The sequence below is a fragment of the Anas platyrhynchos genome, chromosome 3 (genome assembly GCF_047663525.1).
Source record: "Anas platyrhynchos isolate ZD024472 breed Pekin duck chromosome 3, IASCAAS_PekinDuck_T2T, whole genome shotgun sequence".
NCBI classification, from domain to species: Eukaryota; Metazoa; Chordata; class Aves; order Anseriformes; family Anatidae; genus Anas; species Anas platyrhynchos.
Genome location: NC_092589.1, coordinates 18,231,449 through 18,258,344, shown reverse-complemented (window position 1 = coordinate 18,258,344; position 26,896 = coordinate 18,231,449). Strand labels below are relative to the sequence as shown.

At 41.3% G+C, this 26,896-nt stretch overlaps 1 protein-coding gene across 2 annotated transcripts; it reads right to left on the bottom strand.

The window, feature by feature from the left end:
• Positions 1-1,696: 1,696 nt before the first annotated feature.
• On the bottom strand, positions 1,697-26,624 carry LOC101803098 (lutropin-choriogonadotropic hormone receptor). Of its 2 annotated transcripts, XM_038176400.2 has the most exons (11): positions 26,398-26,623; positions 19,023-19,094; positions 14,111-14,185; positions 12,759-12,833; positions 12,138-12,212; positions 11,974-12,051; positions 9,662-9,730; positions 8,744-8,818; positions 7,566-7,751; positions 5,087-5,167; positions 1,697-3,084 (listed from the first exon to the last, which is right to left on the bottom strand). In XM_038176400.2, exons 1-11 carry the CDS (start codon positions 26,550-26,552, stop codon positions 1,830-1,832), a joined length of 2,196 nt encoding a protein of 731 aa, XP_038032328.2. In that variant the 5' UTR covers positions 26,553-26,623; the 3' UTR covers positions 1,697-1,829. The 2 variants fall into 2 exon arrangements, with proteins under 2 accessions (XP_038032328.2, XP_038032329.2); XM_038176401.2 differs by lacking the exon at positions 5,087-5,167 and having other exon boundaries at positions 26,398-26,624.
• Positions 26,625-26,896: the final 272 nt, after the last annotated feature.

Here is a 26,896-nt window from a genome sequence, read left to right as displayed (position 1 = left end):
AAGTCTCCTTCACTTCTCTCTCCTGCTTTATTCCCCGTGTGTGTCAACTGCTCCTGAGCACAGCTATGCTTGTGCACAGACCTGTTATACTGACTGAAATTATGGCATTAAGCTGAAGGTAAGAGAGGGTCAGAGATGTTATTTCTAATTAACACAATTATAAGCTAGTGCTAAACCATTCAATACCATGAAGAATCACTGTCACTGCTGTGAAGCAAATTTAATTAGCAGTGCTGTGTTGTGGCAACAAGAGGTATGCTTTGGAACACAGATTTTCATACTGTTGCTGTCACAGACTTGAAAGAAAATGTAAGGGGTTTAAAGTGATCATAACAAACACGTTTTCTTACACATCACAGTCTACACTTTCAGTGGCCATCAAGAACTGTTGGACTGGGCCTGTTCTGGAGTAAGCACAGACGTTATGGTGCTGCGCTTCTCTGCTGACTGCTGGGGAGGTGCATATTGTACCATCTGGGGATCTGCCTTCGGGTATTGAGGGTCTCATCTACAGAATGTGATCTAAGACGCTAAAACTTTGATCACAAGCCCAGATAAAACACATTTACTTTACCTTCTGTGAAACAAACTGCCGTATGTAGGGCTCAAGCTACCAGATTGGTTTGCTGACACTGTAATATGCTCCTCCCATTACAGAAAGTGAATCCAATCTGTCAAGAATAAGTAGCCAAAGAAGAGGCTTGAGCAGCAGCCTGTAGCTATTGCATCTCTTTTTGTCCACAGAACTGTGAGCTTTCCTTTTGGAGCCCATAACTAAGCCCCTTTGTAATGCTGCAGTAACAAAGGAACGCTCGATTCTTATTTGAATTAGGAATGCAGCCACAAATCTGGATCTCCTTAGCATCAGACAGTGTGTGGTAGAAAATGAAAAAACATTTCAATGGAAAAACAGTCGCTGAAAAGTAACTACTCTGCTTTATCGGGTGGGAATGGGGTGGGAGTGTGAGTGCTGAGGAGTCCCCAGAGCATCCTGAATGCCACTGGCACCAGTGACACTGAAGGGAGGGCAGATGTAAATAATGCACGAGACTGTCCCTGGAGAGAAAACAAGCAGCAGCTATTTGCTATCCTGCTGCTGAGAGGGGGCCTTCACAGTTTATGAGATTCATATTTGTGTATGTGCGATATCCAAAATACAGTGCTTGGTGTTCTGCAGCTATTGCATCTCTTTCAATTTCCAGATCATGCATGGCTGCATATGGGTTATTTTTTATTTTAAAGTAAATGACTTACAAGCTCTGACTGAGATCTAATGTAATCTGTGAAATTGCTAGTAACAGAGGTTCAGCAGGTCAACTCCTCCTCGGCGACATCTTTACAACGCTGCTTGATGAACGCTGTTCCTTAACTGGGTGTATGTGGCTGTGTAATTGGAAGTTTCTGTTGATGAAATGAAGGGAGGCGTCTAGTTTAGTGCCCTTTCCTTAACCCAACAATGCCAGCATAGCTAATAGGAGTAGGAAAAGAAGACACAAAAGGTAGCAGACAGGCTTTAAATACCACAGGGAAGCAGATCTGGAAAGAAAGGAGGAAGACTGCAGTCACTGCAGTACACATTAACTTCAAGAGCACCTTGACTACTGGACTCCCCCAGTCGCCCGCCCTGAAGCAGTGTTTCACCTAATAATCACCTTCCGTACCTACCATTACAGCAGAAAAAAAGGGAAAATACCGCTTTGAACCTCTGAACAGCGTTGTTGCATAAGAATTATTGACTTGTGTTTTTATTTATTGTGAGATGTTTAAGATACTGTAAGATAATCCCTGGTCACTGAAATAATTACAGCTGGCACTGTGAGGTGCTGCATCTACTGGCGCTCCGGTTGACTTTTTTTTGTAGGGCGCCGTGTCTTGTACGGCTTCTCTAGTGCTGACAGAAGCAGCAGTGCTTGTGAGGCCTTGCTGGGGCCTGGGGCTGAGCTGCCATTTTTGCAGTTGGAGGCGTAAGCAGAGAAATAGTTCATCCGGTAAAGCTCTGCTCGGCTCTTACAGCAGCCAAGCTTGCTCATCAGCAGAAAGAAGTCCCTTTGAAATGCTTTGGTGAAAATCGCGTACAGAAATGGGTTTGCGCAGGAGTTGACCGGGTAAAATAAAACCAACAAGATCTTGGAGTTTGTCACTGTGATGAGAGGCACCTTAAAGGCAGCGGAGATGGCAAAGAAGGAAATAGGGGCCATGCAGGTGAAATCCGTGAAGATGAGTACGGCCATCCTCTTGGCAACTTTGGTATCTTTATTGGCAGCTACCAGCTCCGGGTTCTGGACAGCTATGTATATCTTGATGTAACAGGCACAAATGACAATGAAGGCTACAACATTGAGCACCAAGATGAGCAGTATGTAGGCTTGGGAAAGACCTGTTTCGATATCCATGGGCAAACAAATGCTGACCTTCATGTAGCTGCTGACCCCCAGCAGCGGCAGCACCGCGATCAGGATGGAAAATACCCAGCCACCGAGCATGATTGGCACGGCGTGCCGCAGCCGCAGCTTGCGGTCCAGCTGCATGGCGTAGGTGATTGTGTGCCACCTCTCGATGGTGATCACCGTCAGCGTGTACACGGACAGCTCGCTCGCAAAGACGGTGAAGAAGCCGGCAGTGCTGCAGCCGCTGCCTGTTTGCCAGTCTATGGCGTGGTTGTAGTACTGGCCGCTCGTCTGGGCATCGACCGAAGCGATGAGCAGCAGGTAGAGTCCCATGCAAAAGTCAGCAAAGGAGAGGTTGCACATGAGGAAGCGGGGAACTGTGAGCTTGTAATGGCTGGTTATGAGGACGAGGAGCACAGTGAAATTGCCAGCGATGGCGAGGATGTTTATGAACCAGATCAGCACCCTGAGGAAGCTGTATCCCAGGATGTCTTCACAGGGATTGAATGCATCTGGTTCCGGGGTGCATGTCAGTATCTTAGGCTGACAAAAGTCATACTCGAACTCAAAACCGGTCATTTCACTATCATCAAACATGTCTGAGTAGCTGTAAGGAAAAGTTTCTTCATCTGCTGCAAGCGCGTACATGTTCTTTTCTGCTGACCACAGCGATGTGTTGTAAGAGTCATCTCTGTAGCTATTAAAATAACAACCCCCCCAAATAGAAGTGAACTATTTGTTACACGATGCTTGCACTCTTTTATAAAAATACAACAAATTAGTTGTTTTAAAACACTTCCTAGATTTGTTTCTACAGGATGTTTACATACAGTGAAGCCCTGTAAGGATGCCTTTTGTTTAGGTACAAACTTAGAGAGCCACAGAAGTCACGGTTACATCCATACGAATGATTTCTTATACAACTTACCAATCTGTAAGTATTTTATCTTGATTGCCCTGCAATTGAGCCATATTTCTCACGATGCCAGTAGAGTGCAGTTCAAATGATAGAAGTACTGGTACTGATGGACTATAGGCTTGATGCATATAGCTTTGTCAGATAGTTTAAAAAAAAATAAAAAATACCTAAGGATATTAGTTCTGCTCCTTTGCCTCAGGAAATGTACTTATTAACAAAGTCCTGAGGCTATGTATGGCTTGGGAATTGCTGAGGAATTTGATCACAATATTATAAAGTGAGGATTAGCAGCTGTGCATGGTTAACAAGATAGAGTAGTATGTCAATAGCTAGAAATATATGAAGTCTAGACTGGAAAAATGCCCAACTATAAATATCTTCAGGTGTTTAAAATAGTTCTCTAATCTCTAGGTCATCAATAGTGTGGGGATAAGCCTATGAAAGAAGGTACGTTTTAAAAGTAAGCACTGTTCCTTCTGATGCCTATCTAGAACAGTTGTTGATTTCGCTACTACCCAGTCATCCCGACCATGAGTGTTTGGTGGGCAAACGTTCAGTCTGCAATGTGAGACCTGGAAATCATCTCTATGGAGAACAACTCTTTGTAAAATTCATAGGTTTGGACAGCTTAGATTCAAGCTTAAACTTCTGAATCTCCTGAAGCCTGTAAGTTAAACTATATTTCTGGAGCAGGGTCTTCACTTGACAAGTGAAGCTGGGCTACTTTTCAAATATTCATGTTTGGTAAATAGGTTCCCAATCTTGTTATCCTACCTCTTCTTTCCTTAGATGAAAAACTGCTTTTACTTGCCTGGTTTGAACTGGAAGAGTGGGAAATATGTTTGACTTTACTTTCCAATTAAAAATAATTGTGATTCTCTGAGAGGCCATGTAAATGTGCTGCAGCTGTGGCTTTACAAAGGACTGAATAAAACCCAACAGCAAGTGTAGGAGGACTCAATAATCATCAAACGAGATACTGTCTAAGGAAACCTCTATCTGCAAGGATCAATCACATTTCAGCTGTATTGGATGTGTTGGCATTTTGTTTTTCAAGACTTTGTAATGATCTGATCCCACGTTAGGGCTAAAGAGAAGTCCCAAGGTCTCCCGTTTAGCAGGAGAGGGATGGATAGTTCCATAGTCCTTAAACTTGTCCATGAAATAACTGTTTTTAGTGCTTGTGACACCCAATGCAGCCAACACAACAGTTTTGATGTTTGCCTTTCTCCCTGTCCCATTGGATGCTGGTCATACAGAACTATGATGATGTGGAAAGACACATGTAGAAGAAGGTAACAAATTGAATGGGCTTACCCAAACTTCTAACTCAGGGACTCTGTACCATGAAAATCTATGGCCCAAATGATGATGTACAGTCTTGTAATTATTCTATAGGTAGGCAAGAAGTATTAACACTGGCAGCTCTTCTTCTGATCAAACAGAACCCTACAATTATCTCTGGGCCTCAAAAGTTTCCAAGTAGGCCCTTAACTTTGTTAATTATTTAATCCGTGTTTCAAGAGCCTTTCAGGAATTTAGAAGAGAAGCTGGGGTGAGTAAAGCCCATGAAATTATGTGTTGTTTTATTTTTTTAGCCTTTTGAACATCACAATCACAAATTTTGGTTTAATGGTAGTAAAATTACTACTGTGCTACTTGTAAGGGTGACTGAATTGGAAAGAAAAAAACCATGCTGTTCTAGAAAAAACACATGAGTAGCGGGAGGGGAGGGTCCGAATTTGCTATTTCCAGCTTCTGTATGCAAAGCAGTACTTACAATATCTCCCTAGTTGGTTTCCTCATTGTGATTTCACACTGTTTGGAGAAGTTGTCAAAAATGGAAAGCAAGGAATTTTGTCTGAAACAAGGATGGAAAAGAAAGTTTGAGTTTCAGTCTGGATTTCAGCCAAATTCTCATCTTCCTTGCAACTGATCTTCTTAGACACGTAAGGTAAACTGGAATTGGGCTCACACAGTGGAGACATTCATGCAGACCTCTGAAAGCAGGGAGGGGAAGGTCTAAAATGTTGTGACAGTGGCCAATACCTCATGGGGGGTATAGGGATGGTCTTTCAGATTGTTTATTTTTTATGATTTACTCATTGTAGTGAAATAACACAAGCTGTAAGTAAAAAAAAAAACGTTTTGCCTTATCATATACTGTATGGGATGCTTTCTCCACCAGTATGAACAGCAGCAGTTAGGCTGCTTCTGGAGAAGTGCATCTATTAACAAATACTGGGAGGCTTACCTGGAAAAGAACAAATTTAAAGGCCACATACTTGGCAAAGTCTCTGGTTTTGAGGCTTTTAAAGTTATGGGCCAGGTACTCTACTGTGTAGCCTTAAGAGAATCAGGCATGTGGAAACTTACAGAAAGTGTTACGTATGACAAAAGAAATAAGGCTTTAAGATACTATTCTTAGTCCGAATGTGATGCTTAGAAGTTGCTTTTCTTGTAATTTTTTGAAGATGTGTCATAGCCAGTTGTGTTTTCCCCCATTCAGCCCAGAGATCTCAAGAATATTTGGTTTGAGAATTTCATTTGCCTAACGTTTGTGATTTAAGCAGACCTGTTTGTGAGATCAGATATACTTAAGACCTTGTCACCACGTCTCTCTGCTAACACAGTGCAGTCCACAGGTGGTAAAGAATGGGATATGAAGGAATGGGCAGGGGTAGTAAAAATATATGAGACAGGGTGACTGCACATAGAGCTCAGGGCAGGGTAGGGGGTTAGAAGGAGACAGAAACAGGCTACATTGCATGGTCATAAGAATACGTAACCACAAGAAGAGTCTTCCCTGGTTAAACTGGAAAGTCTCAGTCTCTGTGGTCTCCTTCTGTCATCAGTAAATGCCAAGGAAAACAGAGATGTGCCTCTCGTTCCTTTATAGCTGCAGACCACATAGAAAATAATAGCCTGCTGCTTGTATGAGTTTTTCCAGAGGTCAGGGCTGTGCAGATATGTAACACATTGGCAGTCACCTGAATACTTTTGATGCCAGGTAGGAGCACAGTCTAGTTCCCTGATTTGCAGGTTTCATTTTTCAAAGTTGACTTAAGAAAACAGTCACTGAATATAAGAAAGTGACTTTCTAGAGCACCTCTATTTTTACAGAGCATGATGATAAGTTACAAGGCCAAGCATCTGAAAATTAATAAACATGAGAAACACAGTTATCTTTGCTACTTTACTTTGGTCTCTTTTCGCATATGTGCAATGGTAATTTTAAAGTCAGAATGAATAAAACATTTTTTGTCCCAGAGTTGCCTCTGTGTACAACACGCTGAGAGACTTGCACTGGGACTGAATCAGCATTTGGTAGCGATGGAAACACTTGACTATAGGATCTTTGCCTTATTCTTGTAGAAGCAGAAATCACTTATTGAAATGACAAGAAAGCATAGCATTACTCCTAATTTTACCCTGAAGATTTGGATTCTATTCCTATCCTTGCAACACAGCCCTGATCTGACCACATGCAGGTCACACTAATCAGACACCTCACGACTTGCTGCTTAGTTCACATCTTTACTGCAGACTTCATGTGAGATAGGTGAGAAGTGTGGAATGCTCATAGCTCATAACTAAACTCATTTGGAGTTGCTTTGGCTGACTACAGCCAGCTGAGAGTTGATTTCTTTGGAGCAAAAATGCTGAAAATTTAACTCCAGTTGTCTCAAATTGACGGTGCCAAATTAGTGGATGGGAAATGCTCTCTGTGCCACAGTTTCCAGCTGTGAAGTAGGGAGAACAACGCTGTCTACTGTCATCTGAAAGGGCTGGTACTAAGCTATGTGTAACTTCTTTCTGCAGGCTTGTGTCAGGTCCTTATTTCAGTGAGAAAGTGAAAGCCTGTCTTTTCTACAAGATCATTACAGTACCTGCATTAAATAAACTGCTTAGCTAAAGGCTGCATTTTTTTTTTTTAAGGTTGAAGTGTTCTTGATGGTAGTGTATCTTCCAACTGCCAGAAGTCTTTTTTAAACTGAGATATCAAGAAAAATACAAGCTTTCAGCAGACTTAGAATAATGTCGCTGCTGGCAGATCATGGATGAGACATATTTCTCCAATAACAGGAGCAGAAATAGCTCTCCTGGATTTAGGGGTACGTTTGGAGTGAGGCCTTGCTACATTCCACAGCTTCCTTGCCACTGGAGCAAGGATAATCCAACCCCGCCAGCTAAACAAAGCAGGACTGCCATCTTGGAGTTTCTGAAGTCCTGCAGAACAGTGTGCTATTTGGACTTACTTCTCTGTCCTCAAGTTTCGAAAAGCGCAGCAGTGGCTGGGATACGTTAGAACAGCTTCCAGAAGACTGCTGAACTTATCCAGAGTTGGCAGCCTCTTCAATGAATATGATGATGTTGCATTTAGGATCTGAATGGCCTCGAGCCCGTAACTAGGCAGGGACTCCAGTGCCGTTGAAGAAATATCCCTACAAAACAGAGAGCACTCTTGTTTCTTTTCATACAGATAAAAGCAGCGCCAAAGTGTGAAGAGAATATAGCAGTGACTCAGTTTTTTCACGAAGGCCTACATCTACAAAGCCACCCAATGTCCATCTCAGAGATGTAGGGTGTGATACTGCAACCCAGCAGTCCCAGACAGGCAAGGGTCTGGCTTTATCCTGGTGGAAATCAAAACCTACCATGTTGGGCCTTGTTCTGGATATTTTAATTACATGGTTAATAACTGAAACACACAAAAGAGTCTCCCATTCTTGTGAATACAAACTTCAGTAGTTTGGCTTAGAGTAACTTCAGAGGGGCTGCTTGCTTGCATGAGGAAAGGGCAGTTATATGACTGAATATTGTCAGAGTTAGGCCATTAAACAGGGAAAAAAAAATCTACAATTGTGAGAGTGATGCTAGTAATGCTCTGCACTGCAAAGCACCAATAAAAGGAATGCAATGGCATATGTGGCACAGAGAGCTATTTACAGAGCCACCCGTTGGGTTTTATTGCATGTTGCTTCACCCAATGCAGCCCTCTAGTATGTACTTGACTAACAAAGCATGAGAAGGATAATATGTTTTATTACACATTGGCTTATACCATGTGATCAACTCATTCACTTTTATAACCAAATTCTAAAATAATACGTTGTAAAAACATACGCATCCTGCCAAAATACAAGTTACTTAGTAATGTCAGGATAGACACACAGAGAGAGTATCAGTAGGATCTGACACAAATATAACTAAAGCCACACAAATCCCTATGGGGCAGAGGCCAATGCTAAAGCTGTCTGATAAGTGTTTGTTGTGGTGCCGACTGAGTCTTCTGCCCTGCAATTTCATGGCATCTTATTGATATGTTTCTATTTTACACACAGAGGGTATCTGATCAAGCATGTAGTCCACTTAGCAAAGTGCAGTTAATGGGGGATGTCTACAGAACTGGATAAAGGAGGGGTTTGATGCTTACAGGACATCTGGCCCCGTGGCCCCTCGCAAGGCATCATTGTGTATCCGCTTGAGGTTTCTGTTGTCCTTCAGAATTCTGTGGAATAAAACATCGAGTCTTTACATCTGCATTTTGAAATAACTTCTCTTTCCATTACTTCTTCTCATCCATTTGCTCTCAATCCTTCCTCCTGTCACAGTGGTGATTGTGCAACACCTGGTCTGAGAGCATTCATATTTCTCCAACCTTTCCTCCACTGGTACCATCAGACTGTTAGCATCTACACCTAATTCTGATCATTTCCAATTTCTTCTGACTTAAACCAGGAACAGCCATCCTGGTTCCTTCACTGCAGCAGCAGTGTACAAAAATACAACAAAAATTTTGCCAAAACCATGAGGCTAGTCTCAGGGTGTATGCAATTGATTTTAAACCTGCTGACGTTTCCAGGTGTAAGATGAAGTTTCCTGAATCTGGTCTACAGGTTCAAGCTTTCCATTGCTGCTGCTAAATTTAGGAATTTATTAAATTTTACTTAAAAAAAGAAGAGCTTTTCTCATAAAAACTGCAGCTTTCTAAGGGATAGTGTTTCAGGAAAACAGCAAATGCCACAGGATTGACAACTAGGTCTCAGTGACACTGATATATTGACTTTTCTAATGGGTATCATGAAATTTAAGATGGGCAGTTAAGATGAACGAAGAGCTTGTGGCTGCATTTGAGCTATTTTTTTAATAATCTACTAATCTACTATTATCTACAATAGTAAGGTCTAGCTGAACTTCTAAGGTTCAGCTAGGCAAGGTGTTAGACAATCTTGTCTAGGCCCTGCTTTTACTATGAAAGGTTGGACGAGATGATCTCCGAGGTCCCTTCCAACTTGGGTTCTTGTACAATTCTGTGGCTCTTTTAATTGCCAAGGGGGGGAAGCATACTCACAGTTGATTCAGCTTGGTCCCATTGAAGGCATGACTGTGGATATCCTCAAATCCATTTTTATACAGTTTGCTGAAGATTAAGAAAAATGTATAAGGAAAAATATTTGGGAAAAGATGAGATTATGTTATTGCACTACGGATTTCAAAACTTAACACTGTATTCATTTTAAGGATTAGAGGGTCTGGCTTATAAAGAATATAGCTAACTATGGGATGACTGCCATTAGCTCTGAAATTAGCATAAAATTGAAGCTTAAATGCTTTCCTGTTTATGTGTTTAAGAGCAAGGAGCTTGGCGCCCACCTTGGAGTGAGGCCCAGAATCCAGACAGCATTCCAGGTGAACCCTTGGTACCAAGACAACAACCTACAGGCAGAAGACCTGGATTTTGTGGTTTAAGTAGGTAAAGCTGCAAAGCTGCAAGAGTCAGAGAAGTGTCAGATGGAAAGCTCGTGTAAAACCCAGAAGGTATTGCTGGATTGTGGTTCCCCTATGGGCAGACCAATCTCCCAGCAGCCCAAGTGAGAGCTTTGCAGTGAAGCAGGGGTGATTGATGCATCATCCAGCAGTCAGCGAGTTACTCAGAGTAGTGCTGCCAGACCTGAACAGTGCTGTGGAAACCTCACCATTCCATGCACTGCACAGGGATGCTTGTTGCCAGCCCTGAGTTTTTGATTCCCACTCTGGAGCCAGGTACCAAATGGCTAGACCCTGCTGTACCTAAAACCTGGCTACTTTCCTTCATTAGGAGATCTAATCTATGGGCTTGTTTTCACAGAGAAAAAGCCATTTCTGATATTAAGTATTTTTCAGTATCCTTTGTATATAATAACTTGTATTTTTTTTTCTTTAATATCAAGTCCTAATACAAAATGCGGTGCTGTTTATAGAGGATCCTTTATGTCTACAAAAGTTTTTTTGTTCTTTTTCCACTTGTTGCTGGGAGAGCAGAAACTCTGGGTATGAACCTACTCCCAAGAATAGCTGGCTACATTTGATGTGAGGAGTCTGTCTTGACATGGTGCTGAAATTAGTGATTTCCTTAAAAAACACAACCATGTGTAGTATTGATTCCCTGTCCTCATGATACACTAACAGTTGGAAAGCCTACATTAGCTATTTGTAATGCAAAGTATTACTGCAGGCTAAATTTACACACTCACAGTTAACTTGTGCTTCACTAGACCATGCTGCAACAATTGGAATTATTTCAGCTAATTGTAGTTAATTACAAGGGGCGGAGGTAAAGTGTAGCTCTACAATTAGAAAGCTGCTGATAAGGTAATTCTTTTCTTCTATCACAAAAGAGTAAGAAAAAAATGACTGTTAGCTCTTTCCTGGCTGTGAGTTAGACACTCTTCCATTTAATACAGTTCAGGGTTGCAGTAAAAAAAAAAAGAAGCATCTTTCTCCATCTCTAGCATGTTTGTTTTCTTGTACCATTAACAGAATCATCATTTTGCTGGAGTTATTTTGTGAACTTGCTAACAGGAAAACAGCCTGTAAGATAAAATGATGCCCTCAACTAAGCCATTGCTCATCTTTAATATCAGGTAGTAGTTGTCTTTGGTCACATTTTGGCTTAGTTCTTCTAACATTTTCTGAAGGTACTGGTCAATACATCACGTTTGTGTTTAAATTACTGTTGTGCTGGCACATCAGCCTGATGAAGGGCTTAAGCCAGCCAGCTGCAGCACTTGCTCATGCAAGCTCCAGCCCATTTCCAGCAACAAACATCCATGGAGAATTGTGCAAGTGTTTTGGCACACGCACTTGTGTCAAGACATGGCTCCACATTTGGATGTATGCTACGTTTTAAACATCACTCTGGTCGGTCTGCAAAGGTTGGTGTTATTTGCTTCCAGACTGGTCTTTGTGCTACAAGGTGAAGGAGGCGGCCTGCTGCTGCCCTCTATTGCTTTGCTGGTCCTTCCTCAGCCCTGAATTTCAGCCACATCCTGCTGAGAAGTACAGTTTGTGATTTGGGCTATTTCTGCATTTCTTCATGGAAGTTTTTGTGAGGATAGAGGTGCTGCAAAATCCCTACATGGCTCCTGCTGTGCTGGCAGATGATTTTCTCCTTGGCTTTCAGTGGCTTTTTCCTTCCTTGTACGAAGCATCTCAACATTAAACTCACCTGTCTTGCAGGACAACTGTAGCAATGAATCCAGTTTGCTAAAAGGAAAGTCTTGGTGTGAAGACAATACAGACATACGGGGCTTAATTTCAAGATTCTTATAAAGTGGAGTTACTCTCCCCAAACAGCTGTATTATCCTCACAGAAGGAACTGGATCTAACATTGTTTTACTCACAGTGTCAGTGATTCATTGTTCATCCCCTGGAAAGCATTTTGTGGTATGGTTGTCATACGCAAGTTATCACAGAGCTCCCTTTGGGAGGAAAAAAAGTTATTTGTCAGAGATACAAGAACAAGATGGAAAGACTCACAGCTGGGCTAGGGTGGGTCTTCACTTACAAGATAAAATGAGCTTCTGATGAGAAGATCTGTGTCAGATCTGGAAATTCTCTTATTCCAGTGTTACAAATGCTCCTGGAGAAAAGCATGATTTACAGGGGAAAAGGTTACCAGGCTAGAATGCAAGGACAAGCCAATCCTGCAGGTATGAGCTTAACAATGCATTAAAATATGAGTGGCAAATATCGTAGTTTTTAATTAGACTCCAACTGTGTTTGTAAGGTCTGTAAAAACTGTGTGTAGCATGCTCAGGCAGCATCCTGGAGAAGCAGCATATGTCCTCTTGACTCCTTAAGTGCAAGGAAGAGATTTTAGTTATCCCTTTTGTGTGGTATCTTGTCTAAATGAAAACTTTAGAAATAAACACTTAGCAGAACTAATTGGCAGACTTTACTGTTTTGTCCATTACTGCTCTACCTTGGGTTAATTAATCTTGCTTATTAAAAGACCTCACTAATAGTTAAATGCACATTAAAGCTGTTGTGTATTATGTATGAACCTGTAGTGTATCATAAGGCATGAAAAACTTATTTTTTTTTCTTTAAAGTCCTTTCTGTGATTTGTCCATTCCTTCACGGAAAAAAAGAATGCAAACAGAAAAGTAAGAGAATGCTTTCTTACAAGTATTTTAGCCTTGGAAGGTTTCTGAATGCTCCGTCCTCAATGTGCAGCAGATTTTTTGTGTTCAGAATTAATCTGTAATGAGGGAAATATATGTCAGTGTTGTATTGTTACACACCTGGAAGGACTTGAATTTCGCTAGCAATTGGCCTTGTCAGAATCTGACATGTGCAGACTTTGACAGAAGACTCTCATGCTGCAAACAGACTTTCTAGAAATATGCTACAAGTGAGTTTTGAAGCAGTATTGATAAGAAAATCATGTCATAACTGTTAGATAGCCAAAAAAAGATATCTCCTTCAGGATTCAAACATTGTCTTGTTAGTCTCCTGTAGCTCGTACTTAACTTTCTTGTTTTGGCAGACAGGCAAATGACAAGCTATCCATACCTGGTAGGTGAATACATTAGGTCAGATCTTTAATTTCTTACCTATGCCCACCATTGATTCCAATGGAAATTAGAAACAGTAAGAGGTGGACAAACCTGTGTCTGTTGCTCATGTGAGCAAGCAATTTGCTTCAATGGAATTCACATATAAGAAAAAAAAAAAAAGTCCTCACTCAGTTGCACCATTTTTAAGCCACTCACTGATCATGCTGTGGGAAAAACAATGTAATGAGATATTGAATCAAATGTATAGTTTCACTAAATATTTATATAATTAATTTAATGTATAGTTTCCAATATTTAAGTGTATTGTTATAAAAATATTATCCAATATTTTTATTTAATGTATAGTTTCCAATAGTTTCACTAAATATTTAGTGAAAAAATATTAGTTAAATTAGTTAATACTAGTTTCACTAAATATTTTGGAGCATATTCCTAGCCCTTGCTTTAACTCACACGCTCTCTCCGATGGCTCTGCTAGGCACATCAAGCTTAAAATCAGTACATGTTCTGTTTGAGTAATATTTCTGAGCTCAAAAGAAGAGCTGCATACTAAGCAGACATATTTAAATACTGTAGGGCTTTGAAAACTGCATCTTCAAAAAGAAAATGTTTTTCTCTTCTGTTGTTATCTTGAATGATTTCTCCACTTAGAAAGCTCGACACTGCTGGTAGAAGCAGACACAGCGCTCCCATCCTGTCATTGCATTCACTGAAAGCAACAGAACTTCATATATACAGATCAATTTGCATGATCTAGATCTCCAAGGCTAGACCTTACAAACTGCTCACTATTTTATATGGTACTTTGGAGAGAAACATTTGTCATCATAGACCTCATCCAACACCAGCTGAAGTAACATAGGAAGATTTGGTCCAGGGATACTTTTCTGTAGACTGTTTACTCCTTGATGATAATAAACCACAACATGGCTGCCTTTTTTTTTTTTCACAGACTTACATTTCAGACAAAGCAGGAAGGCTGTCAAATGCGCTTGCTTCTATTCTCTCTAGGGAGTCACTCTGAGAGATTTCGCTGTAATGAAAAAGGCAGACACAAAGCAATACATTAACAGAAGAGATACCAGAAGTCAAGTTTCCACTTTACATTTGCTTCTTTTACATATGGTTTCCCCCCACCCCATGCCCCAATTCTTGTTTTGCAGCAGTGGCCATGCCTCACCTCCAAAATCCTAGGCAGTAGGGACTGAGAGAGAGAGGCATTATCCTGCCTTGGCAAAAGGTTATGCCAACCATTTCGAATAAGAGCATACAGGGCAGCCTATCGTCATTTTCTCAGCAAATTGTAGGTAAGGTAGTGACTGAGGGCTGAACTAATACAAACAAAGTAGTCAGCCCAAGCCTCTAAGCCTTTTGCTCCTACCATTGGTTCCACTTAGTGAATTTATTTGCATAGACAAAGATGTAGATAATGTTCACAGAGCTTCATAGACTGCTGTTAAATCAGGATCATGGTCATCTAATTCACAGATGTAGAGACACACAAATACATGAATATGCATTCAGTGAACTTTACAAATAATTTTTGGATTTAAGTACCATTTCCATTACATACATAGAAATTGAATGCAAGTAGCTTTTTTACATCATTACACAGATCAACATGGCTGTTTTTGTAGGCATTATACAATTTTGACATAACAATGCCCCTGTTCCACATATGTAGTTAAGAACAACTGATGTTGGATACAGGGAAAATAAATCCACTTCTTTGATGCTTGCTAAATGCCTGCTAGATTAAGATTCATCTATATTATATATAAATAAATATATATTATTGTATATATATAATATATAGAATACATTATATGTGTAATATCATCGAAAAATTAAGTTTGGAAAAGACCTCCAAGATCATCTGGTCCAACCGTCCCCCTACCACCAATGCCACCCACTGAACCATGTCCCTAAGCACCACATCCAACCAACCCTTCCTTGAACACCCCCAGGGGCGGTGACTCCATCACTTCCCTGGGCAACCTGTCCCAATGCCTGACGCTCTTCTAAGAAGGAATGTGTCCTAATTGTTTTAACTGTTGAAGAGTAGTGCTATTTGTCCAATTCTTTGTTTTAATTGTTGAAGAGTAGGGGCATGATGTTTCCATTTTTCTACTCACCATGGAATTGCCTGACTGCCAGAACTGTTCAGCTATGATGGAGAGAGGCTTGGCAGTTCCATCAACCAGTTCCCTCAGGACCCTAGGATTCATGTCATCAGGTCCCACAGACGTGTACGTGTTTAGATTCATCAGGTGGTCTCAAATGTGCTCTTCACTTACAGTGGGTGGTACTTAGATCCCCCAGCCTCCATCTATGGGTTCAGGTAAATGAAAAACTTGGGAAGCCCTTCTAGCAGTGCAGACAGAGGCAAAGAAGTTGCTGAGTACTTCAGCCTTCTCCATGTCTGTTGTTCCCAATTACTCAGATATAGATACTCATTCTTAATAAGAAATTAGCCACCTATAATCGCTTACACACTACTATTTTCACCCCTCGGTCTATTTTAACAAATGTTAAAGGTGCATGGTGGCCCCTGGGGACTCCTCCTGTCACCCCAACGCAGCAGCCCAAAGGGAGCTGGGTCCTCTCTTGTGCTCTTCCTCGAGGCTCTGTGCAGAAGGGCTGCCACCTCTCGCACAAGGGCTGGTGGATGGGAAAGAAGCAATCGCACAACCCCCGAGAATTGGCAAGAGTTCTTTATTGCCGGGTGTTTGGTGGCTCCAAGCTAATGCTTGGGATGGAGCCTGAGCAACAATGAGTAGGGAGCTCACCACGCCCTGCTGCAAAGCTGTTGGTGTTCTCTGATGGCACATAGCAAAGACGTGCTGGGGTAGTCCCAGGTCTGATGTGGCTGAGGTGGATCCACTTCCATGGGCTCCTCCGCCTCTTCTTGTGGATCTGGCTCCATGGTGTTAGGCAGGAGGACGAGCCAGTCCTTGCCAGGGATTGCCCACACGGGGTGCCTTCCATCAGGAATATTTACAGGCCAGGGTGCTGAACCAGGGGGTCGCCCAGCTAGTGAAGCTGTCTGAGGAAGTGGAACTGGGCGACCCCCTGGTTCAGAACCCTGGCCTGTAAATATTCCTAATGGAAGGCACCCTGTGTGTGCAGTCCCAGGCAAGGACTGGCTCGTCCTCCTGCCTAACACCATGGAGCCCATGGAGGTGGGTCCACAAGAAGAGCCTTGCTCCTTCTCTAGCCTTCTTCCTGCTGCCTACACTGGCTCTCAGAGGACCGAGTAGCTGAGCAAGTTGTGGGCCAGCTGCAGGGGGGCTATTTTGTAGGGTCCAGGGCAAAGGCAGGGAAGCAGTGGCCACTGTAACCTCAGCAAGCCTCTGTGATGTCCAACATGAGTGGCCCAAAGACAGCTGTGCTGGGAGCAGCCTGGAAGATGCCCTCATGTGGACGAAGTAGGAGGGTTGGGGGTGAGCAGAGGGCCCCTTCTCTGGGGCTGGCTCCCCCAGGCCAATTAGCTTGCCAGAGAGAATGGCTGCCCCATGCAATCCTGCCTCAACCCATTTTCCTTCAGATATCCAAGGGTTAGAATCTCTTCTTAACAAAAGAAATTACATGTACTGGATTATTTCATGTGTTGTTTACAGATGTTGTGAATTTTCCTCTGGATCTATTAATAGTCTCAACTTCAACTACGTAAGCATCTGCAAATTTCATCACAAAGCTGTTTTCCTTGCCTTTGTGTTAGGAAGCTACTCAAATTCAGCTCTAATGCTGTTCTTTCCAGTACTATATTCTGTATATATCTTCTATATATTAATTATATATCAAATATACAACTATCATATATTATATAATTATATATTAAATATTTAATTAATATATTCTATATATAATATATATATTAATCTGCATATATAGGAGAAAGGTTTTCGAAACATTTTTTCCTGACAGAACTGACTAGTATGGCACACAAACTAAACCTAACATTATACTCTGTCTACAAAAACAAAAAATATTTTCTAAACAACTGAAACATGTCTATAAAATTAGATTCATTATTATGACAGACCTGAAAGCTATCTTACTTGAATTGTAATTATAAGAAAACAATTCCTATTGATGTTGCTATGAAAACCCTTAGACCATTTTTTTTCCATTTTTAGTAGCAAAGGGGAATTCATACAAGAAATCATATATTAAGTATGTATATATTTCTTACAGAAATATTAATGACTTTTTTTCCATAATCAGAATTCAGTAAGATTGATATTTTTGATAGTGCAATGGTTATTCATGAATGAAGATGGATGTAAAACAAGAGGCCTGGTGAGCACTTGATCCTAAGAGACTCAGGGGCTTAGCTCATGCACTGAGAGGGATCAGTGACTACTTGCAGTACTTAAAACGAAAAAAAAGTCAGGTTCAGGTTCTGAATCATGAAACCCCAGATCCCATGCTCCTTCCATGAGATCCTTCCTACTTGCCACTGGCAATTATGAAGTGTTCTATAGTTTTACATCAGACAAATACATTGATTTCTATGCTATTAATTTGGAGAGATGTATTAAAAGGACACAAAGAAATCAATTAAATGCTCTTATGGAAAGAAAAATGTCAATGAACAAAACATTCTCTATGAAGAATGGGTTATGCATACAGCTTGGGAAAATTTAGCATCAAATCATAAAGGTAGGAGAACCTTTTTAGATTTAAGTTGCTCTGCCATCTAAAAACGGTAAGGTCTCATTAATCGTTCAGATGTAAGTGAATGCAAGAATGCAGTGCCATTAGATTGTACTGTAATACATGTAATTCATTGTAGTTGAATAGATAGGGACATCATTTAGTTTGTTTTCTACTTACTAGAGCTACAGAAACACAGGAATTTATAATTTAGCCAAAATTGTTTAACCAATGAGCACTAAAAGCTAAACCAGACCAACTGAATCTATTTAGGTGTTTGCACTACCCTCATCCTTCTAGTCTGCCTTCAGGAATGCACCATTAAAGGGTTTCCTATTTTCTCTGTTTCCTGGATAATAGATTTTGTAAATAGATGATGTATATTTTAATAGCTGATAAAATATGTGCTTTTTATAGGTGAAGATAATTCTAAAAAGCACACCTGGAATAGGAAGCACCATTACCTGTGCTGCTACTTTTAGATTCTGGGGGAGTTCATTCCCCTGTTCTGTATCACACTGGCGTGGCATTAGCTGTCCTTCAGTGAACACCCCATGCAGATAAATAAAAAAAAATATTAAGTAATGGAGACCCAAAGCTGCCGTCTTTTGGTTGCAATAATGACAGAAATAAGGGTGAGACTAGTCTGCCAAGCCTTCTGGTTGGAGTCCTTGATATAAAACAGATACAAAGACAAGGGAGGGGAAGCATTATGTGCAAAGTTACAGTGCTTGTAAACTGTATCTTCTAAGAAGAGGATCAGTCCTACTGATTCCTTGCCTCGCTTACCTCGCAGTGCATAACAGCAAAAAAAAACCTTATTTGAGTATTTCATAAATGTATAATCACAGAATACCATAGCTATCATTGCAGCACTAACATTTTATGACAGAAATCTCCTCTACAAATAAAAAGTGCCTATCATCAGTTATCAAACTGAATCCAGTTCTCTCTGACATGATTAATGTTTCATTATGTTAAGCAACTGTTAAAGCATACCTTTTCAAATAACCTTTTACATACTGCTGAAAAGAAATTATTGGCCTATAAAAATAGCTTATCCTTCCTCTGCAATTTTTTTTTCACCAAAAGTGGTTTTTAGCAAAAAATTTTTACATTATTGTAAAAAGACATTATTTGTGATGGAGGTTTGTAACAGAACTTCTAGCAAGACATTAAGGAAAAATCTATGGAAAATGTTGTGAACTTACATGATGAAGGCATCTCTAAGTCCTTCAAATGCATGTGATGGGATTACTTTTACAGGAAGATGAGTAAACGATCTGAAAAAAAAAGAAAAGAGGGAGGAAAGGATTGTAAGGCATGAGGTTTCATTTTTTACAGATTGTACACTGCATAGAGAAACAGTAAAGCTTCAAGTCACTTTATTTTGCCTACAGTTCTTTGTACCTCTAGGGCTTGATCCCTTTATCACTGATTTCAGTTAAACAAATTTGAGGGCTGTTGTGTCAGTTCCTTTAGAGCATAAATTTGAGATTTGGCTTGGTGAAATTATGATAATAATCATAAACTTTTAGAAAAAAAATATAACCTTATGAAAATGGGCTTCTATATTCACAGTCAAATGAAGCTAGAGGCCATCTGGAGCTATTTCCTCAGAAAAATGTGGCTTTAATGTAAAGCTTCCTCTATGAAACAATGTTTGTTTGCATTCTTTGGACCATACTTTTCTCTCCATAATACTGCTGTAATGTTGTGGTGTGGCATCATGAATTCATCAGAAAGCCTCTGGCTATGTGCAAGTGCTTGAAAAAGTCCAAATTGGGCCTGATATATTTTATGTATTTATTTTAAATTGCAGCACTGTGATTTGCTGATTGAAAGCAAGTGTGCACTTTCCTTTTTACATTTTTTAATTACTCTCACTGAGATGTTAATGACACTGTGGGAGGTAGATCTTTTTTTTACCATTCTACTCCACATCTGAATTGTAGTCCTTTTAGCAGCCAATTTGTACAGCCATGACCACACTCTCCCTGATAATAGCCATAGCAAAATATTTAACATATTTCAAGACATTATCTCTGTGCAAAAAGATATTTGCTCTCTTTTGTTTTTTAATTACAGATATCTAGTCAGAAACATTTGTTTCCCATCCTTAAAAACACCCTGTCAAGGTTTTTTGACCTGAACTGTTTCTGTGCTTCTCAAAAAAAAAAATTTTTTTTTTCCTAATTTTGTTATAATCCTTTATATGAAGACAATTAAAAATGTTTAAGAACTTAAAGTTCACTATAGTGCCAGGCTGTCACACATATTTATGTTTTGGGATTACCAATCTAGATGTACTCCGGAGACTGGCACCAATTCCTTGCCACAGTCCAATATGATCTTTGGCAAATCATTTAGTTTCCTTACACCTTGTTTCCCTGTCAGTAAACTGGGAATAACAACACTTCCCTACCATATAAGCAATGCTGTAAGAATATGTTTGTTTTTGACACCACTGGGATTGGGCCATACTGGTCTCTATAGACATATGCTGGCAGGTTGTGTTGTGTGTGTGCAGGAGCTGTGCTTAAATCAGAAGTGAAGCTAAATTGTATGTCTTGAGAAATGTATTTGTCCCTTGGGGGACAGAAGTATGCAGAGAATCCTGCAGCAGGGATCGATAGGCTGAGCCAACAGGAAAACACCTTTGGGAAGAAGTAAAAAGTAGAAGCTGAGAAATTGCTCATCTGTAGCCTTGGCAGCAAGAACCTCTTTATAGCTGTACCATCGACTAGAGCTGCTTGGAAAACAAAACATACCTTTTTGTGAGTGTCTACACACACACACACACAAAAGCAAAAACCCCTACAGTGCCTGTCCCCCTGCCTGCAGAAAATCTTTGGCGCCAGTGTTCCTCGCTTAGCTACCTCAGCTCTGGAATTCAATTTAAGTGGGATAAACCAGCACTTTAGCTGTAACTTTAACTGTAGTTAAACTGCATGGCAACACTTAATTCATTCTGTATTTCAACATAAATATATATATTTTTTAAATCCTTGTGAATTCACCTTGATATCTGAAACCATGAACTCAACTGTATTGACATTACCTCATCCCATTGACAGTCTCACAAAACAGCAAAGGAACAAAGGAAGAAGGGAATTCATAATCAGACATCTCTTAATCCTCAAAGTACTGCTGTAGCACACAGAGACAGTTCCACATCAGTAAAGGTATCCTAAATTCACCAAAAAGGTGTAAAATGTTTTCACTCTCTTCTTGCCTGCTTTACCTTTGTAGCTTGCATCTCAAACCCTGACTGTGTTAAAGGGAAATAGATGATGTCTCTTTCTAAACTCTATAAACATTTTGAAGATCTGCTAGCTGCTGACCAAAATCCAGACTGTGTACATGTATAAGCATTTAGGTTAATACAGTTTTGGCTGTTTGGTGCAGGTTTAATTCTTTCTGAAACCCAGAATAAAGCAAGGCCTTATCTCCTATGCTGAAGCCTCTGCTATTGAACATGACTGATGTTTTTGATAGCACACAGTGCAACCCAAGCAGGTACTGGCAGGAATTAAATATCGATTTCTTTCTGATAGCACTCAGATTGTGATACTCAGATGTGACCAGTTATTTGTCTCTCAGAGCTGGGAAGCTTTTGACAAAAAGAAAGAACAAAGTGGGTTTTACAAAGCTTTTATATATCTAACATTCTCATGCTACTAGCCGACTTCCATAGACTTTGAAAGGAGGGCTGCATCCATTTTTAAAACAAGTTATGAACACCAGTTTGAAAGAGTGTTGTTAAAGGATGAACTTTTATACTTTTAAGAAAAACTGGTATGTTTCTTTCATATTTGATACACAATAATTCATGGATACTCACTCCTTGCATTCAATGGCTGACAATACTGCAACTTCATATAATCAACAGGCATTTCATCCTTTGGACTTGCATCCAGTCAATGTGTACAGAAGGGAGTGGGGAGACAGCCAACCATTTAGGCATTGAGCAGTGCCTAGCATGTCTGTAAATCAAGCTGGGTTTTCTAGGCAGTAAGGTTTGAAATTGCCAGGCTAAATACATGTAAGACTGTCAAATGACACTGAGAATTACAGGAATTGTGCATAGATTGACCAAATCCTTTTCTTGCTCAGTACCTAAAATACCATCCGGCATTTGTTTCCTGTGTTGTTGTTCTGAAATCATAAATTTAGAGTAGATTTTTCATAAGGATGTTTACCTTCCTGTTAATAGGAAAACCAGGGCCAGTAGGGACGATGAGAGGCATACACAGAGCAAACTGCCTGTTTCCCCTGCTGTAAACATGTAGAGGTACCACATAAGAGCTCTTTGGAAAATTCTTATGGAGTGATCTGTTCCAAAGATACCCTGGCATAAACCCACTGTCATACTTTTTTATTAATTCTGGGATATAATAGAATCAACTTGACTCTGCATTTTTTATCTGCTAAAAGATAAACTTCTACTCCAGCACTACCACATAGACTCAAGCTCCAAGAGAAGCTTTGGGAGGTCTAGGTGCCCAAACACCACATGACCACCTGCAGTTCTCTTGAAGAGGGTTCAAAACCCAACTCCTTCACACTGCTGAAGAAAATCCCTGCATTACAGACACTGGCCTTTGGAAAAGAGTGCTTAGTTGCACATCAAAAATAAATAAATAAATACATAAAGAGCACAGGCTTTCATTGCAATAGGTATGAATGTTACTGCAGCTGGGCTGGCAGATATATGGTTGCATCACTGTTTTGTAGGATTACCCAGACTTGTAATGCCACAAAGGTAGATTCTTGCTAAGAGTGGCAAACATTTTATTCTGTGGTGTCCTTGAACTTAGAAGAATTGAGTATTGATTGATTGAAAATAAGACTGAAAGCCCACCATTTTCCCAGGATTTTTATCAGCTTCTGGGGGCAAAGTAAAGCATTGACATTGATTTTTAAAGCCTTGTAGATTGGGCACTATCTACCTGAAATGGGAACTATGAGCTGGATGTACCACACAAACAGTCAGAGTGCTTTTAGCCAGGTGCTAATAGGTGACACATTATCTCCTACCAAAGACATTTTATTCCTGAAACTGAATTCAACTGTCGATCCTTAAAAAGCCAGGTATGCCCACACTGAAGACATGGTAGAACTGTCTACTTATTTAGCTTTTGCCCCACGGCTTTGGATTGAGTGCCTGATACTAAGCATTTGCCACTTGCTCTGATGCAGGAGCCCTGCATGCTGGGGAACACAGGCACAGCAAGGTGAGCTTTACTATGAAATGAGGTTTCCAAAGGGGCAGAAAGGTTTTAGGTATCCAACGTCTATTAACATACAGCCAGAGTTGGGTGCCTGGCCATTTAGACTCTCTTAAATAAGCAAAAGGATGTAGATGCACCATGAAGCTTCAAATGAAGAAAGCATATGTTTTGTTTCAGTGGTGTATTAAAGGTTATTTTTCTGCTGAGACTAAGCAGACACGTGGTTGCTATAGCCAACACAGCATACAGAGGTGTTGGGATAATGGAGTTTCTCTAGTGTTTGCCTAGTGCCCAAATTAAAAACATGATCTTGAGAAAAATACGATCAATTCAGAAACATATAAACAAATAATTCTGCAACCTTTTGGCACTCTAATCATTTAAAAAATCTTCCAGCGATAATACAACTTGGCAGGTCTGGTAAATATAACCTGTTGAAATTTTCCTACAAGATATGTGCTTGAACTGTAAAAAAATAATATCAAAAGTACATTTGAAAGCATGGATAGTGACAGCATCAGGGCTTGAATTACTCGAATATAGCTGACATTATGTACTGGCATTTATTTTCTTGACTATTCTTGGAAAAAGATGATCTTTAAGGTCCCTCCCAACCCAAACCATTCTTGATTCTATGATATACTATGACTCCTCTGATGCACCCAGGTACAAATGTGACTACGAGGGGATAAAAGTAACTCCCTCTTGCTTTGTCTCTCATATACAGAGCTAGGCAGGGGGAGAAGAGAGCTAAAGACATACTGGTACAGTATGGAAAGCCAGAGTTAGGAAAATAACAAAGCTGGGAAAGATGTGCCACAAAAAAGCAAGAGAAGGAAAAACAACACCCAAGTGGGTAAGAAAAAAATAGTATGAAAATCAAAGTAAGAGAATAGGTGAAAGGAGAGTAAAAGAGGTGGAATAGTAACTAAAAAAAAAAGAGCCAGAATACATGTACACATGTATGGTTAGAGACTGCTTTTATTATTACAGTTTTGTAATTGTATGATAAACTATATGCTATTAAAAAAAAAAAAAAATCAAAGGAATGGAAATTCAGTAGTGTATTTCCAGGTTCAGTATAAATCAGGTTGGATGTGGCCTGAAGTGGGATGTGGAAGCAGAAGCCACAGCAGCTGGAGAACAGCAGCTGGATAAAATACTTAATGGTGCTCACTGTGTGCTGGCTGCTGCTGGTGCAGCGTAGTCTTTCAGAAGAGTTGTTGGCCACACTTAAGTGAGGTGACCATTTGCTCCCCATTTCTCCCATTATATTTGTGATGTCACATCCATCCTACTGACAGTGGGTGGCATGGTAGTGACTTTTGCTTGTGTCCCACCCCTGGTATAGGCAGCAGGAGGGATCGCACAGAGTTGTCTCTCTAGCTGGGGTCCCATTAACTTACTAAGCAGTGAGTGTTTGCTCTGTGGGAGTGTTAAACTGTGGGGTGGGGATTATAACTCAGAGGGAAGAGGTGCCCTATGGCAGCGTGTCCCATTTGACATTCATGCACTTCTGGAGCAGATGCAGCAGGAGGACATGCAGCCGATGGCTGGGATCTGGCCCTTTTTGCCACACCTTTCTGGACATAAAGGGCATTTCCAGGAGCTAGACATGTCTGCAAATGCAGACCGAAAGAGAGAGGGATTTTTTTTTTTTCCTTTTTAATGTCTGAGTATAATATTTCACAGAAGTACTGAGCAGAATTGTGGTTGAACTCTTATCTGACCGTACAGTTGGCTTCTGCAGCTAACCTAATAGTTGTGCGCTGCAAACAACTGCAAAGCTGTTATAGTAAAGCTTAAAGGGAAAAATCCTTCCATTATCTTTGTCTATCATCTACCCTGTTGATCTGAGTGAAATATAACTGGAAGTGGCCATAGGCCACTGTCTTAACCTGGATCACTGAGGTAGGGATGTGGTTTCTTCTTGGAGTGAGATAGAAAAGAAAAAGAATAAATCAAAAAAAAAAAAAAAAAGAAAAAGAGAAAAATCATACACATTTAGAGCTTTTGATAACCTCTCTGGGCTGTAATGTGACTACAGACAGATGTGTAGCATACTAATGAACGCACTAAAGCCCTGCAAAAACTGGCCTTCCCATCTGCTTCTGCTGCAGCAGGGATCCTGGATGTGACTGATCCCTTGCCCGCTCTGTGTGTGCTACAAGTGCCATGAAAGCAGTGTACTTGTTGCAAGAGGTACGGAGAATTTCTCCAGCACCCATGGGCTCTGCTTCCTCTGACACCAGAGTAATGCAAGTAAATGGGTAGGAAACAAACTCAGGACAGAGATGTTTCTCAAAACTGACTTTGCAGGAACGATTTACATGGCTCTAAACTAACAGAAATTAGTATTTCTTGCACATATCAATTCTCAAGCTAGGGAGAAAGGAAAGAGAAGATCAGGGACACCATCATCCCTGGGGAATTTCAAGAGCATATGAAATTTACAAACAAATGAGATGAAAATGTAAAACAATGACTTTGTTTCCAAAAGGGGCACAATAAGAAAAATCCAACCAAGGGATCCTAGAAACAGCAACTATCTTATCTGTTGTTCCTCTAATCCCGTATTTTGACGCCATGATTGTTTAGATAAGTGCTGCAATTGGGCTTGCAAACTGTACAACAATGCTTAAATACTTACAAATATCATGTATTTGGTCTGCTCTGCTAGATTGTGAGCTCGGAGCATGGTGTTGGAGCGGGGTCAGGGGATCCCCTTGACTCCCTTTTGTTACAATTCTGCCCTAATTCCCAGGGGTGCATTAGGCAGAAAGACGCTACGAACCTCTTCACAGAGAGCCCAAGAACTGTCAGAGCTCATGGCAGCTTTTTGACTGCTAGGGCTGAGAACAGATGTCCGTGAATCAGACCTCAGAAAGTTGCAACACGTGCTGACAGTGAGTTGGATCGCAGAAGCGAGCACCACTAGGGTTTTGATGCTGAACCACAGAGGCCTTTGAATTGCACAAGCTTTGAGAGAAGAGGCAGTGAGAAGACAGGCAGATTTGTGAAAAAAACCAACCAAACAAAAGTAAGAAATAAAGAAGACAGAACTGAAGGAAAGTTTAAGAGCAGATTTCATCCTTTTTTAAATCCAGTTCCCTGAAAGTTATTCCGGCTGGTTTCGGAACACGCAAGCCAGCTTTTGCCATAGGAGGAGGATAAACCCAGCAAGTTCCCACAACTGCACCGCCACTGCACCTTTTGCAGGCTGCCAAAAGACCCGCACCGCCCCGGACACGGACCCCGGCTCCCCTCCAGCCTCCAAACCCCGCGGGTTAGCCCCATCCCGAGGCCAGGCGGTGCGGGGCGAGCCCCCCTGCGCGCACCCCGCGGTACTTACGCGCGGGCGGGCGCGGGGCGCGCCCCGGGCGGCGGCGGGGGGCAGCGCAGGGCGGCCTGGCTGCAGGCGCAGCGGTGCGGGCAGCGGCCCCCCGCCGCTCCGGGCATCATCATCATCATCATCAGCAGCAGCAGGGACAGCAGCGGGGGCAGCATGCTTGGGGTTGCGCCTCGCTCTGCCCGCAACCCGCGGCCGCCGGACCCCCCCCACCCCCCGAGCCTCCCGTCCCCGCCCCGGGGCGGGCTCGCAGCCCCGGGGGAAAGAGGCGTGAGGGGGATGCTCCGGGATGCGGGGGAACGGTGGGAGCTCGCTTTGAGTTGGAGTCCGTAGCGGGGTGTTCCCGGACAGCTCCCGCTCGGCTGAAGTGCCCGGGATCCCGGTTTGTCCGGGTGTGAGCTGCTCTGAAAGTTGGTGTCCAAAAACACGGCGCTGTCCCCTTAGCCGGGTGAACGCTTAGGGTGCTAGCTATCTCCTCAAAGGTCTGTTCATTTTGTAATAA